General features: G+C 46.2%; 3 protein-coding genes across 3 annotated transcripts; 1 reads left to right on the top strand and 2 right to left on the bottom strand.

The window, feature by feature from the left end:
* Positions 1-5,422: 5,422 nt before the first annotated feature.
* Positions 5,423-6,790, bottom strand: PV09_08618 (uncharacterized protein; the record flags this gene model as incomplete). The annotated part of the gene is made up of 1 exon (XM_016362542.1): positions 5,423-6,790. The coding sequence occupies one exon, from the start codon at positions 6,788-6,790 to the stop codon at positions 5,423-5,425; it is 1,368 nt and encodes a 455-aa protein (XP_016209684.1).
* A 5,549-nt stretch (positions 6,791-12,339) lies between these two features.
* On the bottom strand, positions 12,340-14,212 carry PV09_08617 (uncharacterized protein). Its single transcript, XM_016362541.1, has 2 exons — positions 13,437-14,212; positions 12,340-13,383 (listed from the first exon to the last, which is right to left on the bottom strand). The coding sequence occupies exons 1-2, from the start codon at positions 13,959-13,961 to the stop codon at positions 12,451-12,453; spliced, it is 1,458 nt and encodes a 485-aa protein (XP_016209683.1). The 5' UTR covers positions 13,962-14,212; the 3' UTR covers positions 12,340-12,450.
* On the top strand, positions 14,179-15,097 carry PV09_08616 (uncharacterized protein). Its single transcript, XM_016362540.1, has one exon. It carries the CDS (start codon positions 14,224-14,226, stop codon positions 14,986-14,988), a length of 765 nt encoding a protein of 254 aa, XP_016209682.1. The 5' UTR covers positions 14,179-14,223; the 3' UTR covers positions 14,989-15,097.
* The last annotated feature ends 1,588 nt before the right edge of the window (positions 15,098-16,685 follow it).

Raw genomic sequence — 16,685 nt, 5'->3', positions numbered from 1 at the left:
GGATTTCTCTCAGAAGAGTTCACAAAGCGGGACGTGGCAGTACTAAATGTCAGGACACAGTGCAAAATATTCAAGTTGAAGAATTACGCAAAGAATTGGCAATATAGCATGTAATTATAGTCTATGATTTTAAGATCGAGTCTACCAGCACTGCTACTCCGGCCAGCTCCTCGTCGTGTTGCCTATATCCGATCAGCTGGATAGCAGTTGGAGCCCCTCGAAACGTAGCGGGTCCGTCATCTGATTCGGTCAATATGAAGCTTTTATATATATCATATCAACTCACATAACGCGTATAATTTGGCGTCTTGTTTTCCAAATTTTGCTATCTCTACAGAATCTGCGTAATCTGTTGATTGTACCTTACCTGTGGGAATAATGACCGCCGGATGATCCAGATAGTTCCAAATTCCGGTGTAAGTTACACTATATGGTACTTAGCCGCTTGAATTGCAAGATGAAACTGACCTACTCTTTGTACAAGTCATGAGGCAATGCGACATGTGGAGCTCCGGGTGCGAGTAGTGCTGTAAGATTGTTGTTCAAGAATAACTGACGAATTTCGGTCTGAGCATTTTCTCTATCCACAAATAGATGTAAATATTGTTCGAGAGTCATAGCCTGGACATCTTCAGTGCAGATGCCGAGTCTCTGAACAGATACTACATCAGGTTCATTCGTAGCAGCGAGCATTTTTCTCAATGGCTGGAATACAAAATTATTAGCTTTGAAAGATGGCTAAAAAAGAACGATCACGTACCCCTGCTCCTGCGGCTTTAAAATACTTCAAAAGGCTGGAGTACATGTTTGAAATATTTGGAAGTTGCAGGTGAACCGTTTTGACTCCTGCATTTTCAAGCTTCATGACTGCTTCCCGCAAAGCTCGACGTACTGGAGGATGAGGTGTAAACATGCCGTCATTCTCAATATATCCGATGACAAGGTCCTCTTTAGAAGGCGCCGGCAAGTTCTGGAAAATAGTCCTATTGACCCCACTATCATATCTCCATGGCTGCGCCTGAGTGATGATTCGCATAAACATCTGCGCATCCCGGGCAGACGTCACCATAGGCCCAGCAACGGCTTTTACACCTTCAACTCCAGGAACGGAGAGTCGTCGTTGTCGAGAATAAGGGATCACCCCAATAGATGGCTTGAATCCGTATATTCCATTCGCTAAAGACGGAATTCTTATGCTTCCAGCTGGCCTTCGGTATTAGAAAATCCCCAGTAATATAGGCAAAAGCTTACCTATGTCCGTTCCAATACCAAGAATACTTCCACGAAGTCCGACAAGAGCTCCTTCACCGCCAGTGCTTCCACCTGCAGTGAGATTGATGTTGTGGGGGTTTAATGTACGCCCGAACACGTTGTTCTCCGAATCGGCAGTCATTAGAGTCTCTGTAATCTTTTAAGTCAACTTCGTGAAAAACTATATGAATCACGTACGTGGAACATTAGTTTTGACAAAGAGAACAGCTCCAAGGTCAACAAGCATCTTCGGCAACACGCTGAATTCAGAGGATGGATCGTTGACCAAGCTGGCAATGCCACACGAAGCATCAATTCCTGGCACTTGAAAGCTATCCTTTAGAGATATCGGAAGTCCCCAAAGTGGTGGCAGAGATTTGAACGGATCGGCCTGCCGATTGGCATCCAGCTGTTTGGCACGGTGGATGGCATCTTCGAAGAATATCTCTGTTAAACAATTGGTCTGCAACGTCAAAATAGTTCAGCGCACAATCATTAAGTCATTAACATACCAGCTGTTGCGCAATGGCAGCACGTTTGCAGAAAGCTGTGACAACTTCTTCCGCTGTGAATTTGCCAGTGCGAAGCTCGCTAAGCAGGCCGGTGGCATCAAAATCCGATGTTATTTGTATCTCTTTTTCAGATAGAATGCCACATGTTAAAGGAACCTCAGTGACATTCTGCAGGTTCCTGTACTGCTCTTCCGGGACTCTCCACTCCTTGGGAATCTTTGATAAACGTTCAACTTGCTTAGACTTCGCGATAGTCTCCCAATTTGCCTGCATTGTCGACGAAATCACGCTTTTGCCTGCCGATTTCTTTTAAAATAAAATACTGGATGTATAATGTAGTCAGAAAGTAAGCTTGATGTGGAAGATTTGGGCAACATCAAACATCCAAAGTTCTGTTAGGTTTAATTGAACATTAAGAACAAGAATTGCGAAGCCTTCACGGAAATTGAGACACTAATATATATTGCCCAAGCCGAAGTCGTTCCTCGCATTATGCGGACTCCCTTGTTTCCGTTAGCAATATTCAAAAATATCTTCATTCCTGCTATCAAAGCATGATGCAGAGCTAATCGATTGCACCAATCAAAAATACGCCGGTCCGCACATATGGTGGCGGTAACGGAAAGCGGAGACCGGAAAATAACATAATGAAAATGAAGTTAACTGGTACGTATTTTCAAAGCTACATATCAGAGTGACGCGAAGGCAGTTCTTTGACTTTCACATTCCGGGATCTCATCTTTTCATATCTGTAACAGCTAACAAAGCACAACAACGACTATCTAAAAAAGGAAAATTAGAGTAAAAAAAAAATGCCTTAGTTCCGAAGAACGAAGCCAAAATGAAATCATTCTTTCGCGTGTGATTTTGGAAGCATGTCGAAAATGATAATATAACCGAATTCCTGCGGCGGCAGAAGTTTTATCATGTCAGCTGTACGGTAACCACCGGCAAATGCTATCAACGCATTCCAATACAAATGTTCTCCTACAGCTCTTCAAAGATCCACTTCGATGCCAATATTGTCACTTTGAGTATAAACTACAAATTAATCAATATGGTCTAGAATACTGCCATATAGATTAAACAACGCATTCAGATATGCTGCAAGGGACAAAAGATCAAGCAGCCGCCAGAGCAAAGATGCAAGATGGCTAAGCTGAGGAGCGATTGTCGGTGAATATAAGTTATCTGGGTCCAACTCGCAGTAACGCGATGCATTTTCGCCTTGACAGCGATGCTATCTATGATGTTAAGCCTTCTCCCTGTAATCACGCTCGCATAGCCGAGCTCAGTTAAACCCTGATATCTCAACCTTGCGTCGAAGAGTGAACATGTTCAAGAACTTGGATACTCAAATGGTGCGGCTCATTTTCATCGACTTCGTTTGAGACTGCTCATTGGTGATAGAAATGCAGCAGTCTCGAGTACTTCATGGCCTCAACGAGTGGATACCAACTTCTCGTACTGGACCATGCTCGATGTTCTGAATTTTTTTCCCCACACGAGCATTATCACTGTTGTGAAATAAAAGGCCCAGGCCAATATTGAAGCGCAAATAAACATATCGTATAGCCCACTAGCTGCAATCCACGGTGACAAGGCAAAAACTATTATCATCGATAGTCCATTGCGAACAAATGCAACAGGAACAAGTGCACTTCCAATCACCTTGTGGGCCTGAATCAGCATGATTGGGAAGAAAGAACTAACTATATAAGAGCATACCTGATTATAAGAATCTTGGAGATACGTCAAAGACACATCAGATATGAGAGAAAATCCAAAGCCAAATATAGCAGCACCGACAACGGGTACGATCCAAGAGTAACCCTGTATCACTGGTCAGTAACAAATCGCAATGCCGGGTGGCTAGAGCCGTACCTGCGCCAGTGTCAAACCAAAGAGCAGCATTCCAGCTGGAGCAATGACTACAGCTGGGAGTGCGAGCCAAAGCCTCATTTCTGGTTCGTATATTCCGTGATTTCTCTTTGCAAGACATAGAATGATTTTGTCATTCAAAGCACTAATAATAAGTGATAAAATACTTCCAACGAACGGCGCTAGATTGAGAAGACCAATTCCGGAAGGGGAAAAACTATACGGAGGTGCGGCAAAGTAGATAGAGAGTGTGTTGAGGATAATTGAGAACCATGCCAGAGAGGTTCCATACATTAGAGCGGTGTACGTGACTGCAGGGAATCGCAACAGGTAAAAAAACCTCGTCAGGATTTGGAAATACGAGAGCGAGCCTCCTGGAGTCAATGTGACCAAAGAAAATCTTTCCCGGAAGCTTCTCTTAGGAAACGCAGCACTGTGACCTTTTTCCTTTTTTGTTTTATACGGGAATGCATCGATGTTCAGAGAACGGTCGATATTGTCGCCCTCGACACATGATGACTTGGTCTCAGCCTTGCGTGTCTGTGCTTCCGTCTCATCAATCGAGCGAACTTGTAATGAAATGACTCTTGGAATGTACTTTGTTTCCTCGTAAAGGAGTATGAAAACGAGAAATAAAACGCCGAGAAAGATTGACGTCCACCACCAGATCCAGCGCCAACCTTGCGCCGAGGCTGCGTATCCTGCTGCAACAGGCGCCAAAAATGTGCCTATAGTGACCATAGCAAGATATATCGCATTCATTGTCGCTCTTTGATGTACGAAAAACAAGTCGGAGATTGTCATTTGAACGATACTTTCGCTGATAGCCCCCGCGATACCGCTGACGACGTTGCTTCCGATTAGATCCGCCGTCGTTTTCATCTTGGCTTGCCACAGGGCGCAAGCAAGCTGAACCAGAATGCTGAACAAGTAAAGAGATCTGCGTCCAAAGATAACTGCGAAAGGGATGAGGGCAATGCACCCAACAGCAAGACCAGCCAAGTTGGCAGCAAAACTATTGGACAGATCCTTGTATGTGATTCCTAGCTCGATGTTTATTGGGCTCCAGATGACGGTGCCAATATCAAGTCTGGATACGATTATCAAAAAATGAGATAAGCTCGACTTAGAAAACAGATAGCATACAGGACGAATGTCATTAGCGCAAAGAAGCAGACTAGGCTAAAGTTGAGCGCCTTGCGAGCATCAGACCAATTCAGCGGCTGTTCAGGGTCATCTGAAGGACAAGGGTGGAGTATTATCCGGTTCCTCTCCACTATATATATGTTAGATTTAAGTTTCATTTGAGAATTGCCACAGCTTGCATACTGTCTTCGATGGTAACGGTGCCAGGGGGCAAGCACGATACATGCTCAGTGTTCATTTTGAATAGAGTAGAACTATTGCGCTCAAAAAGAAGCTGTGAAATTCACGGACTTATTGAATCATGAAGATCTTTCATGCCGATATCCATTTTATAGATGTTTCTATCTCTGACTATCGTCTTGGATTGAATAGAGGACAGGGCAATGAGGAGATCATTATGGCCAATAGAAATCAAGATAAAAGGCCGGTCCGCATCGACTTAACGACATAGGAAAGGTGGAATTTCAAGCATGAGAGCAGTGTAGGGTCCAAACTTCAAGCAACAATTCGAATATCAAGTCGGGACGTCTCAAAAAAAGTTCTTATCAGTGAACAATTCTCCGTAATTCGAAAGTCTTAATGCAACGTGAGTTTTTGGAACGATGATACAAGAAGTGTCTGGTCAACGCATGCTACGTTGGAATTATAGCTTCCGGAAGATGAGACAGTAGATCTAGCCAGTGATAACCCGTAGACACATCCCGAATCTGCCATATGGAAGAGAGCAACCTTTTGATCTGCTCTTGAATTATTGGTGTTGTAGGATCTATGTAATCCTTGACCAGTGCTAGAACACAGTCTCGTTCTTCCTTGCCCTGAGCTTCAATGCCCGCTATGAAGAACGGAAATGATACGCAGCGAACTCGATCATGTGTAATGAGATACGATCGTTCGAGCTCGTTGGTAATTTTGCGTGCCATTCGTCTCGCTAGGCCGTCCTCCACACCGAAAGGCCATCGCAACCTGTGTATGAACAAAAGTGTCGATACCTTGTGAACTTCGGCTTGACATAGCATATGTACAATCTCAACGGTGGAAAATCTGACGATAAGGTCTTGTGGCGTTGCAGGCTGCCATAATTCAACTTCCTCCTCGACTTTTTCTAGTGATGTCAAAATAATCTTTCGCTCGTTTTCATTGCCCACCGCAAGCGTATGGCTGAGCTCACAGATGTCGTAGAGATATGGGAAGATCCCCCCAGAGATGCCGAATAGGCGGCTAACGTGCGATTTCTCTGTCATTTCGAGCCTAAGCACGGGAATAGAGCGCTTCATGAGACATTCCCACGTCTCGAATGCCACAAGACACATCAGGGAATCTGAATTTTGAAGGTGGTCAGGAATACTTGTAAGAGACGCAACGTCTTTGAGCACATGACGGCGGACTGTGGATGCCGGGGTTCCCAAGGCGGTCATCGCGAACGTAACAATGGCCAGCCCAAAAACTATCCAGTTTTCCAATTCCTCAAATTTCGGTCCAGGAGCTGTGCGAAGTTTTGAGACTGCAAGAGCGCCACGACGTATGTTCGATTCAGCATCTCCGCCAGGCATGATCCCAAGATTCAGGGCCAGAGCACCCATGCAGGCCAGATAACCGTCAAGGCTCCCTTCGAATTCCCAATTTGCCATGGCTCTTATCTCATTGCTCAGCTTTTCTTCAAAATTTGGTCCGATCACAAGCAGCCTCGCGAACTTTTTAAGCTCGTCCGATTGCTCGGACTGCAACATTCGAAGGAGCTGTTCTTCGAATGGAGTGGGTGAATCAGCTTTCCATTGTAAGACTAGCTGCGCAGAAGGTGCCTTTTCTTTTCTCAAACGCTCCGTTTCAGCTAAAGCACCGTCTCTCTCTTTTGGCATGCGAGTACACGGATCCAGAAGGACCGGTTGGCGCGGCTTTCGACCGGCCTTTTGAATGGGACGTTTTCTGGTGCACTCCCTGCCCAGCTCAATGCATCTAATGCACGAATCTCGACTGACATCTCCTACACACTTTTCCTTCATTACGTGACACCGGTCACAGGCACGTGATCGTTGCTTTTTCCGCAGCATAGCAAATTCGTTCTTTCCAGGCTTGAGATATTTGCATTGTTTAAAGAAACTATGCCATATGTATGGTACAGAGAAAAACGATCACGGAACAGATTGATCCATTTGGACAAAGGCGGGCTGGGGATTGTTCTTATGTGACGATAAGGCAATCATTTATCTAGAAATAGGCCGGTCCACGAACCCCGCTTCATGACTAGGGCCATATATGATCCTTGACCCTGTCTGGGCTTGCTCAGCTCCTGAATCTCAAGTATCCATTTTGCGAACCGGTAATTATTCACGGCTTTGTACTGATATACACATGATCTTGATATGCGAAGACTGCGCTGACGAAACATGGCGCATCCGTCAAGACCTATTAAATGTGCTTTACGTCAATGCAACCTTGACGCATCGTATATAGACTTCATCCCGAAACTTATTCTACTTTACCGACTCACATAAAGATAATTGATGTAAAACTTGCAGCATGACTGAAAAAGAGTCCGTGACTACTTTCACTGAGTTGGGTATCATTTTGGTCGCGTTCTGTAAGAAGGCAGAGAAGCTACTAATCAGAGTAATAGAGGCGGCATTAAGTAGTGCCATGAACCGAGATCCTGGAATTCCCTACGAAAATCCAAGTGAAGCCTACTGGCAGATACCTCCTCATCGCTTGGCCAGAAGACAATCCGACATGTTACCATCCGATGCAGATGTGGCTGTTATAGGCTCCGGAATGACTGGGCTTTCGACTGCGAAAGCTCTTCTTGAAACAGATGAGAAGGTACAAGTCGTTGTTTTTGAAGCGCGAGAACTGTGCTCTGGAGCAACAGGTCGGAACGGAGGCCACTTGAAGCCAAATGCCATTCTAGAACATAGTAGACTTGTTCAACAGCTTGGAATCGAACAAGCCAGCAAAGTTGCCGCGTATCAACTACGTAATTGTGAACGTGTCTTCTCTGTGGCTAACGCATTCTGTCCAGAAGAAAGCGAAATCCGGGAGGTCACTTCCTTAGGCATCTTTATGAGTGATGACACTATGAGTGAGATAACAGAATCCTTGGCAGAATACAAAACGAATTGCCCAGAGGACAAGGCGGGTAAGATACTAAGCAATCGAACTTCCTTGAAAGTATACAAGCCCAATAATTCAAACCTAAATACAGCGTTTTTAATATCATGGGCAGGAATTCAATATTTACAATGGCGTCGGAATTGCGCAAACTCCAGCGGGTGCCATGTGGCCTTACCGTTTGGTCACCAAGCTATGGGAAAAGCTGCTTGATGAGCATCCAGGCCGGCTTGCAGTCGAAACCCTTTCTCCCGTAACATCTATCACAGCTCATCCAATATCTACTCATCAATATCGCTATTCAGTCTTCACTCCCCGAGGCAATACCAAAGTCCGCCAAATAATCCATTGCACCAACGGACATGCAAGCCACCTTATACCTGGCCTTCGCAAAAAACTATGGCCTGTACGGGGAACAATGACTGTACAGGAGCATACGTCTGTGACGGAAAATAATGGATTGAGCAGATCGTGGGCCTTGATTGGAAGGCCCTCATACGAAAAGAGCACAGGTCTAATCGACACAGGTCTGGTATACATTACGCAGAACCCGAAATCGGGGTATTTCTTCATCGGAGGCGAACGCGCTGCCGCGACTGACCTTATCAACTCGGATGACACTTCGGTAACTGTTTCATCATTGAAGTATCTTCAGGAGGTTCTGCAGTCGACTTTCTGCATGCCATCTTACAAACACCAAGTTTCCACTCGACAGAAATTAATTTCAGCATGGTCAGGCATTATGGGCTTTACAGCCGACGGTGTTCCCATGGTTGGACGAGTACCAAGTGCGCTGACAGGAAGAGACGGTGATGGCGAGTTTATTGCTGCTGGATTTAATGGGTATGGGATGCCTACATGTTGGTTAGCAGGGGAAGTAGTGGCTCAGCTTGCTCTGGGTAGTGAGGCGCCCGATTACTTTCCTGATGCATACCTCGTAACGAATGAGAGACTTTATAGGTTGAATACATTCCCTGCGGAACAGGCATTTGTTGCTACATTGTTCGAGAAATGATATAGAATCTGATACATTCATAGTAATCATTGACAAACGACAAAACATGTCGCACAAATATATTTAAACCGAAATTTCATATCTGTCGCATAAGAATTACATCTTCCATAGTCACCCTGGAGACATTCGTTCCTTTCTCCCAGCCAGCTTTTCAGAACATCCTGAGCCGGAGGTTTTACATGACCACGCATGAACAAGATTCTGAGAATCTACCGCAGGAGCAGGACTCAGAGCAGTAATGCATCTCTGTCGGCTTTACGACTGATGATACGGCAGATGAGATGGAACTGGATGTATTTGGAGGCATTTTGGCTGTTCTCGCCCGTTTTCGGACTATGTTTGAGGGATTGTTGAGTGGACTTGTGGCTGCCTAACCATAGCGCGTGAGCATTTGTGCTGTCGTCAAAGCTGTTCATGTAGACCTACACCGATGTAATTCAAAGTTCGTACAGGTTTGCGCACACTTCCTCTTGGATGCTGAACTTTGTTTCGAGCCCTTTATATAAATCATCGTCACTCACGATCCGGGACGGAGCATGCAGGGGTGCCAAGCAGACAAGCCTCTGGTGGTACGGCTATTTCAGCCAATGCTGGTCTAGAACAACGCCATAAGATATGCAAGCAGTGTTCAAGCTCCGCGAAGCGTTCTCCTGATCTCATCATTCAGCTGAGGCGTAGACCTGCCAAGAAAATTAAATCGCACTAATTTTCGGTATACGAGGACGTAGCGATAATAATTTCGATTTGCGCGAAGCTTTTCCCATAATATCCTCTCGAAATCAGCCATTTGACGTCCAAGAAACGTGTCCCCAAGGGCATTTATTGGAACTTGTGACTTTCTTGTGGCTCGAAGCAGCCAATTCTGAACGATTTAAGCGGGCTCGCCTCCGTTGTCACATGAAATGAACTGCTTCACCCGGGTTTCTATCTTGGCCAACAGGTGTGGCTGACACATCCGGCCAATGACGAACATGGGATAACGATCAGTCAGTCAACAGCAGAGGGAGAAACTAGTGTGGCGGCATATAACGGATACGTATGGAGTCTCACAAATTTTATTCAATAATACCATTACGCTAGTTCAAATTGGAAGAGGATTCTTGTGTTACCCAAGCGCATCGAGAAAATTGCTACTCACCAACTTCACGATCATCATCCCAATGGACTACCTTCTGCATAATGGGCCAGTTCCATGATTTTGCTCTCATTTGGTGTCCAAATAGGTAGAATGGGATGAAGAAAATCAAAAGGCCCCCAGAGATCCCCGCCATCGCTCCGTATGCATTGACATAGCCGGACTCGTCAACCCATGGATTCGTGTAAAAAGAGAGAAGGAAGCCGAATGCCGATTTAAATGCCATTTGAGTGACTACAATCTCGCCAGCAACTGGTCGGTAGCTGTCGATCGTGTAGACGATGGATATATTTGTGGCTTGTACCTGTAGGAGCATTCATTAGCTTCTGATCAGAGAGCGGAATGCTAAACTGACAATGGAGAAATTGATCAGAGCAAGGCCTATTGTAGGGCATATCCAGTGCAATTTATCCTGAATCCCAACTCCATATAACACAAGGGCGAGTGGCGCAGTTATGCACGAAACTGCCATCGCAGGCAGCCGCATCTCAGGCTTGCGGATACCCCCATTCTTAGCAGTTTGGACATCGGCAACCCAATCTCCAAAATGACCTCCAACAAAGATTCCAATGAAACTTCCTATCAAGGCAGCAATGAAACATAGTCCGGATTGCCAAGGCTTGAAGTCGTATGCTTTCGAAAACGCGGGGGCAAAGTTTGACGTAATCGCAACCAGGAACCCTATTGTGCCAGCCTATACAAAATTAATATCATGGTGCTCATGACGTGTAAAGATAAGAACATACCATGACTAATGTAGCCCATAACACGGAAGGAAGTAGCAACAATACAATGGGACGTGTTGCTAGCTTCCAGAAAGGCTCTTTGGTGTATACGCCAGAGTAAAGTCGCAGACCCGAAATGAAGCTTCGTTTCGGCAGATTTTCAACTGAAGGTGCTGTCTTCTCAACTTCGTGCATTTCGGTGGCTGCTTTGGTCTCGGAAGTGGTGCTCGACTGCTGAGTCTTTAACCTGTCCTGGACTGCTGACTCGTCTCTGCGATACATCGTCTCGGGAAATGTAAAGATGACAAGACATGTGCAGGTGGCAATGATGGCCGCAGAGACCCAATAGATAACTCTCCATCCATGTTGAATAGATATCAGACCGCTTATTATGATACCACCGGACACTCCGGCTGAGAGAGCGCACGTGTATGTCCTGTTCGACCGTTAGCGTCATCACGAAGAAACGTTTCAAAGAACCACTTACGCCATCACTGTGCCTCTTTCGTGAAGGAAGAAGATGTCCGAGATCGTTAATGGAGCCAGAACCTCTGCAGCCCCTGACGCAAAGCCCATTATTATTCGAGCAGCCAGCTCGCTGCTATAACTTGTCGCACCTCCAGCCCATCCAGAACAAGCCGTATACAGCACAAATGAAGCCACATAAACGGGCCGGCGGCCAAACTTTGAGATGATTGGGGTCCAAAAGAGTGTTCCCATACCCTGCATGAGCGCCGTGGTGGTGAAGAAGTAAGCAGTCTTAGATATGTCGGCAGAGAAATTAGTATTTTCAGGTGGGCCTCCAAAGAAACTTGTTGTGACCTCAGTAATCACCACGGTTGGTCCGGCTGCCAAAAAGTTGCAGAAGAAAATGGCGGCGCACACTAAGACAGCGATGTACCATCTATACGCCTTTGACCAATTCAAGGGATCTGTAGCGCACAGAGTGAGCACTGAGGTGTATACGTGAGCTGGCTACTACAAACCGTTGGGATCGTTTGAAGGGGTAGGTACGAGGATTATCTGATTGCTGTCGACATGGCGCAATCGCAATGTCCCGAGCGTGTGCTTTTTCTGCACCTCGTTCAGGTCGCGCTCAATAGTTGTTGCAACCATCGATACGGATGACTGGATTATCTTGGCAGTGTAGAAAACTGTATGATCTCGAGATCCGTCTCTCTTCGAAGCTTGACAAGCTGTCGCAGCGTTGAGGGCATGATGGTTTCATAAGTGAATTTGAGCGCAGGGGAGAAGAGCATATTCCAAGTGGTCCCGAATCCACATACCAGCCAAAACAAACCAACAGCTGAGAATTGGGAAATGTCTGGGGCATAGACTGCATGTGGGGTATACTCCTACTCCCCTGATTGTCCAAAGCGGCGTTATCCGCGCCAAGCTCTGGGGAATGCACGCCATGAACTCGGAAATTCCGAGCACAAAAGAACACCCTTGAATGCAATGCCTTTGCCGTTCGGATGTCTTCAAGAGATAGTTCAATTTAGTACAAAATAGTAATACCAGTTGACCGTAAAATTGTCGTGAATACGGAGGTAATCCAAAATGCAATGAACGGTTCTAAGGCTGCACAAGTCTGATCACGCAGTATGTACATGAGTCGGAAGAATGGAAGTGAAAGCTCGTGTTGACTGGCGTCTCTGTAAAACTGACTCTAACAAGTGCTCTTTATAATGAGTTTTTGATGCCTTTGGCTCCAGACTGATCTCCCTCCGTCAGGTAACCACAGATCCTACCAGTTGGATCCCATTTCTCTCTGATCTGCATAAGCTTCTTGCCATTGTCCTCCGACCAGTACATAGTGTTTCGGACCTGGAAGTCGCTGTCGCCCAAATACTGGCCGACGCTGTAGTTTTCCATTTTGCGCATGATTTCGTGAGTCCATGACTGGAATTTCTCGTCATCATTTTTGTCTTCCCAGATCGTGTACAGGGCAAAATAGTGGTCCGAGTGAAGAGACAGTGCCATATCCGGCAACTGTCGCTGCGAGGTTGGACTCATGCTGTACCATAGAGCAAACGACTTACGGTTAGGTAGGGTCGTGAAGGCTTCCTCAAGAACACCTGCAACATCAGCGTCATTTTTAACGTGAATGTTATCACAGCAGTAGCGGTGGCCGTTTGGGTTTGCAGCCGACTGATTATCATACTCCCTCTGAAGAGTAGTTGGCCTGTTGAAGTTCGCCCGAATATATCCAGCTGGCTTTGAGTCCTCGGCAACCTGTAAGGCGACTAAGGCGTCCGCTTCGGACCACTTGAACGTCGTAAGACCAACGAGCACAATGCTGTCCTCGTACTCGGGCAGAAAGCGACCCACGCACACAATCTCGGTATCGGTATCATACGAACTTGCGAGTGTGGTGATCCAGCTCATGACACTCTTGAACTTGGACTTGGGGTATACGTAGACGGAAGACCGACAGTGGCTTGGTAGCTCTTTGGTGTTCAAGTGGAATCTTGTAACCACGGCTGGAAAACCTGGTCCAGCGCCACGAGCAGCCCAGAAGAGATCCTGGTTTACATCTTTGTTGCAGTGAAGCTCATCGCCATCAGCAGTGATAACATCTATGGCATTGATGTATTGACACGCCCATCCCCATCCCTGAAACATGAGGTCAAAATTTATCTATTTCTCCTCAAGAGAACGAGACTTACCCTACAAACCCAGCCCATTCCTCCTTGTAGTAAGAAGCCTCCTAGGCCAACATCTGGGCAATGCCCACCGGGAAACATTCTGCCTTTCTCTCCGAGAAACCCATTCAGGATGCGCCCTGTAGTGCTCGGTGAAACTTTGACGATTCCTGTTTCATCCTCGAAGGTGATTTCTTTCAACTTATGAAGATCAATCAGTACAGCATCGTCTCTGACACTCCAGACGGCCCAAGAATGGCCACCGGAACGGATTGAGACACGATGACCTTTGCTTTTGGCTAGCCGAACGGCTTCAACAACATGATCCACAGATTCAGCTTCGACCACGGCAACTGGATATCTTTTTGGGTGTCTGCTGTTGAAGACGCGACCTATACGTGCTTTTTCATACTCCTCCGCTGACACTGAGTCCTTCCATATAATTGGACATGCCTTGACAGGCGTGCTTCTTTCAACATCCTCTTCGAAGACGACGGAGGAAGATTTGGCTGCCTGAGGCTCAGAAGAAATCAGGTTTGTGCTGTTCATTTTGGCTGGAAAATTCAAGCAAGGTTTCGCAATGTAACTGGTCTTCCTATCTGCAACCAAGGCAAACTGATGGTACTTGAGGACCCGAGCTGGGAACAGACCATAGGTGGAGCCGAGAACGCGACTCTGGTGGTGACCGGGATTCACAAAGAAGCTTTTTCAATACGATGGCGGAGTACATATCGCTAGCAGTTCTGTATATGTCCCCCCGTTTTTGGTTTGCTTGAATGCAAGTCTCAACTTCAGCGTCGTGGCACGAAAAATGATGGAACGGACCTTGCAAGGGAAAGTCGCCATTGTCAGCGGCAGCTGCTCCGGAATCGGTGCAGCCATAGCGAAAGAGCTTGCGTCCCGAGGAGCATCAGTGGTCATCAACTATCCGTTTGCACGTTTGAGGGATCAGGCAGAGCAGACTCTGGGCGCAATAACAACCGATGCGATTGCCGTTGAAGCAGACCTTTCCACAGTCCACGGACCTCGAGCGCTCGTCGAAGCTGCAGTCAAAAGATTTGGCCATGTCGATATCTTGATCAACAACGCTGCTGTGGCCGTCAACAAACCTTTCGAAGAGCAAACCATGGATGATTGGGATTCTCTCGTCAACTTGAATGGACGTGGGACTTTTCTTCTCACCCAAGCGGTCCTACCTCATTTAGCCCAAGAGGGTGGCCGAATCGTGAACATTGTGTCGATCTCGGCGCGAGAGGCACCAGCACTGCAAACAATCTATGCGGGCACGAAAGGAATGTGCGATAGCTTCACCAAAGTCTGGGCAAAAGAATTGCCTCCAAAATACGGGGTAACGGTTAACGCTGTGTCTCCTGGGCCAACTTTGACGGAAGGGTTTGCCCAAGCTGGAGATGCCTTCATGGAGAAGATGCAGCCAGTCATCAATAGGACACCTGTTGCTGGTCGAATGGGGGAACCTGAGGAGATCGCATTCGCCGTTGCGTTCCTATGCGAACCTCGCGCCCGATGGATCAATGGGGCTCATTTGATGGTAAATGGTGGTTTGTTCATTGACTGAGTTTGCTTTACCTGCAACAATACCGGGGTTCATGCCCCTCCGACCAAACCTCGAGCATGAAAGTAGGTAATAATTCAAAAACATGGTTCTTTACGCTTTAGAAGCCAAATTTTACCCCAGACGTGCCTCCAGTCGGGACTATCGGGACCACCCCGGAATCATTTCTTAGTCCCCAATAGACACGAAGACTGATGATGTGGGGTTTGATCAGTACCTGGGGTAAATTTGAGACCCTTGCAAATTTGACAAAGAGCCTTTATACCGACCTGGCCTTTGGCCCATATATGCAGGGAACTACAGATCCGCAGATTTCGATAGAATATCTGTTCAACCAGACTTCCCTGTGGATCATATCCCTACTTTGAATGTTCGAATTTTCCACTTATGTGATTTCACTCGCTATGTTGATTGGTAGCTACCTCCAATTCTTATGAGCCTCTACTAGTGCGAAGTCTATGCCTGAGATTGGAAATTATAGCAGTCTCATCGATTCGCTCTCATAATTAATCGGGATGAGGAATGAGAGGCAATCCAGTCTCTGGACTATGCTCAGGTTCTGCTAAAACTATTTCATAAAAGATGTTGATTGTCTGCTTTTGATTCCGTCTGCTAAAATTTGGTGTGTTTGCGATAGTTTCTTCGCGCTCTGGAGGAAAGTATCGCGTGACGAGGAACACTTGGAACAAATTTAGCGATGAGCTGGTCGACAATATGAAGATCTCCGATCTACTGTACATGGTAGATATGGAGAGATAATGCAGGGACCATGTTTCTCGTCAAGCCGTTATATCCCTTTTCTGCTTAACTGACATGCCGCATACGTTGTATGAACGTTCTATGCTAGGCTTGAATCAAAACAATAAGCGAATTTGCTTCCTTAGAAGATAAAAAGAAGAAAGAAAAAGAACTTAAGCTGCACGAACTCCTTTGATGCGGCTAGTTAGCCAGTAATAATGCTTTAACAAACCTTGTGGATCTAGTGTCCAAGATAAACTTTTCCTTCGGCATGGCTTTAGCGCCTATACCAATGTGCTTTTTCTGGACTTCATCGCTACATGTGCGATCGATAAGCCTAGCGCATGCAATTGGTTGCCCTTGAGGGAGTACATCTGGCCAAGTTCTATATAAGTGTGTTAAATGAAATTCATAGACTTCAGTAATCGCAGTCGTATAGCAACTGCTGGCATCTTTGAGCCTCGCGGTTAGATAAAGACACTCTCAACATGAAGCCCATCCAATTTTCAATTCATTCCATTTCTGTTCTCCTTCTTACGACGCTGCAGCCAGTGGCTGCCAATCTGGATGCAAATCGCATTCAACAACCCGTCGGACAAATTCCCACCAATGCATATGGCGTGCATGAAACTCCTGCTTCTCGTTCCACCGCGTGGGCAGTCTCGACGTCGTCAACAGCGACGTGCGATTTCCCTCCAATGCCGACTGGATGTACACTTGGAGACCTCGCGCCGTTCCCTTTTAATTGCACAAAGTTTTTCATCTGTGTAACATGGGGACCACTGCTGCAATCTTGTCCAAATGGGACAGTTTTTGATTTCAAGAGAGAGAAGTGCTTCGCAAAAAATGAGACTTCTTGCATTGGGTGTTGCAAGACTACGGACTGTGACGCTTAAGAATTGAAGGATATTAACTGTGCGAAAATGAGGTTGTTTAGCAGAAGATGAGGATGATGGCCCATT

The sequence above is a fragment of the Verruconis gallopava genome, assembly GCF_000836295.1.
Source record: "Verruconis gallopava strain CBS 43764 unplaced genomic scaffold supercont1.43, whole genome shotgun sequence".
NCBI lineage: Eukaryota > Fungi > Ascomycota > Dothideomycetes > Venturiales > Sympoventuriaceae > Verruconis > Verruconis gallopava.
The sequence above is the reverse complement of the archived record's forward strand: the minus strand, read 5'-3'. Positions and strand labels throughout refer to the sequence as shown.

Coding starts and splice junctions, on each gene's coding strand:
- PV09_08616 (XM_016362540.1), top strand. CDS start 14,224: ATGATGGAACGGACCTTGCAAGGGAAAGTCGCCATTGTCAGCGGCAGC.
- PV09_08617 (XM_016362541.1), bottom strand. CDS start 13,961: ATGAACAGCACAAACCTGATTTCTTCTGAGCCTCAGGCAGCCAAATCT. Junction 13,384..13,436: donor GAATGGGCTGGGTTTGTAGG/GTAAGTCTCGTT, acceptor CTCATGTTTCAG/GGATGGGGATGGGCGTGTCA.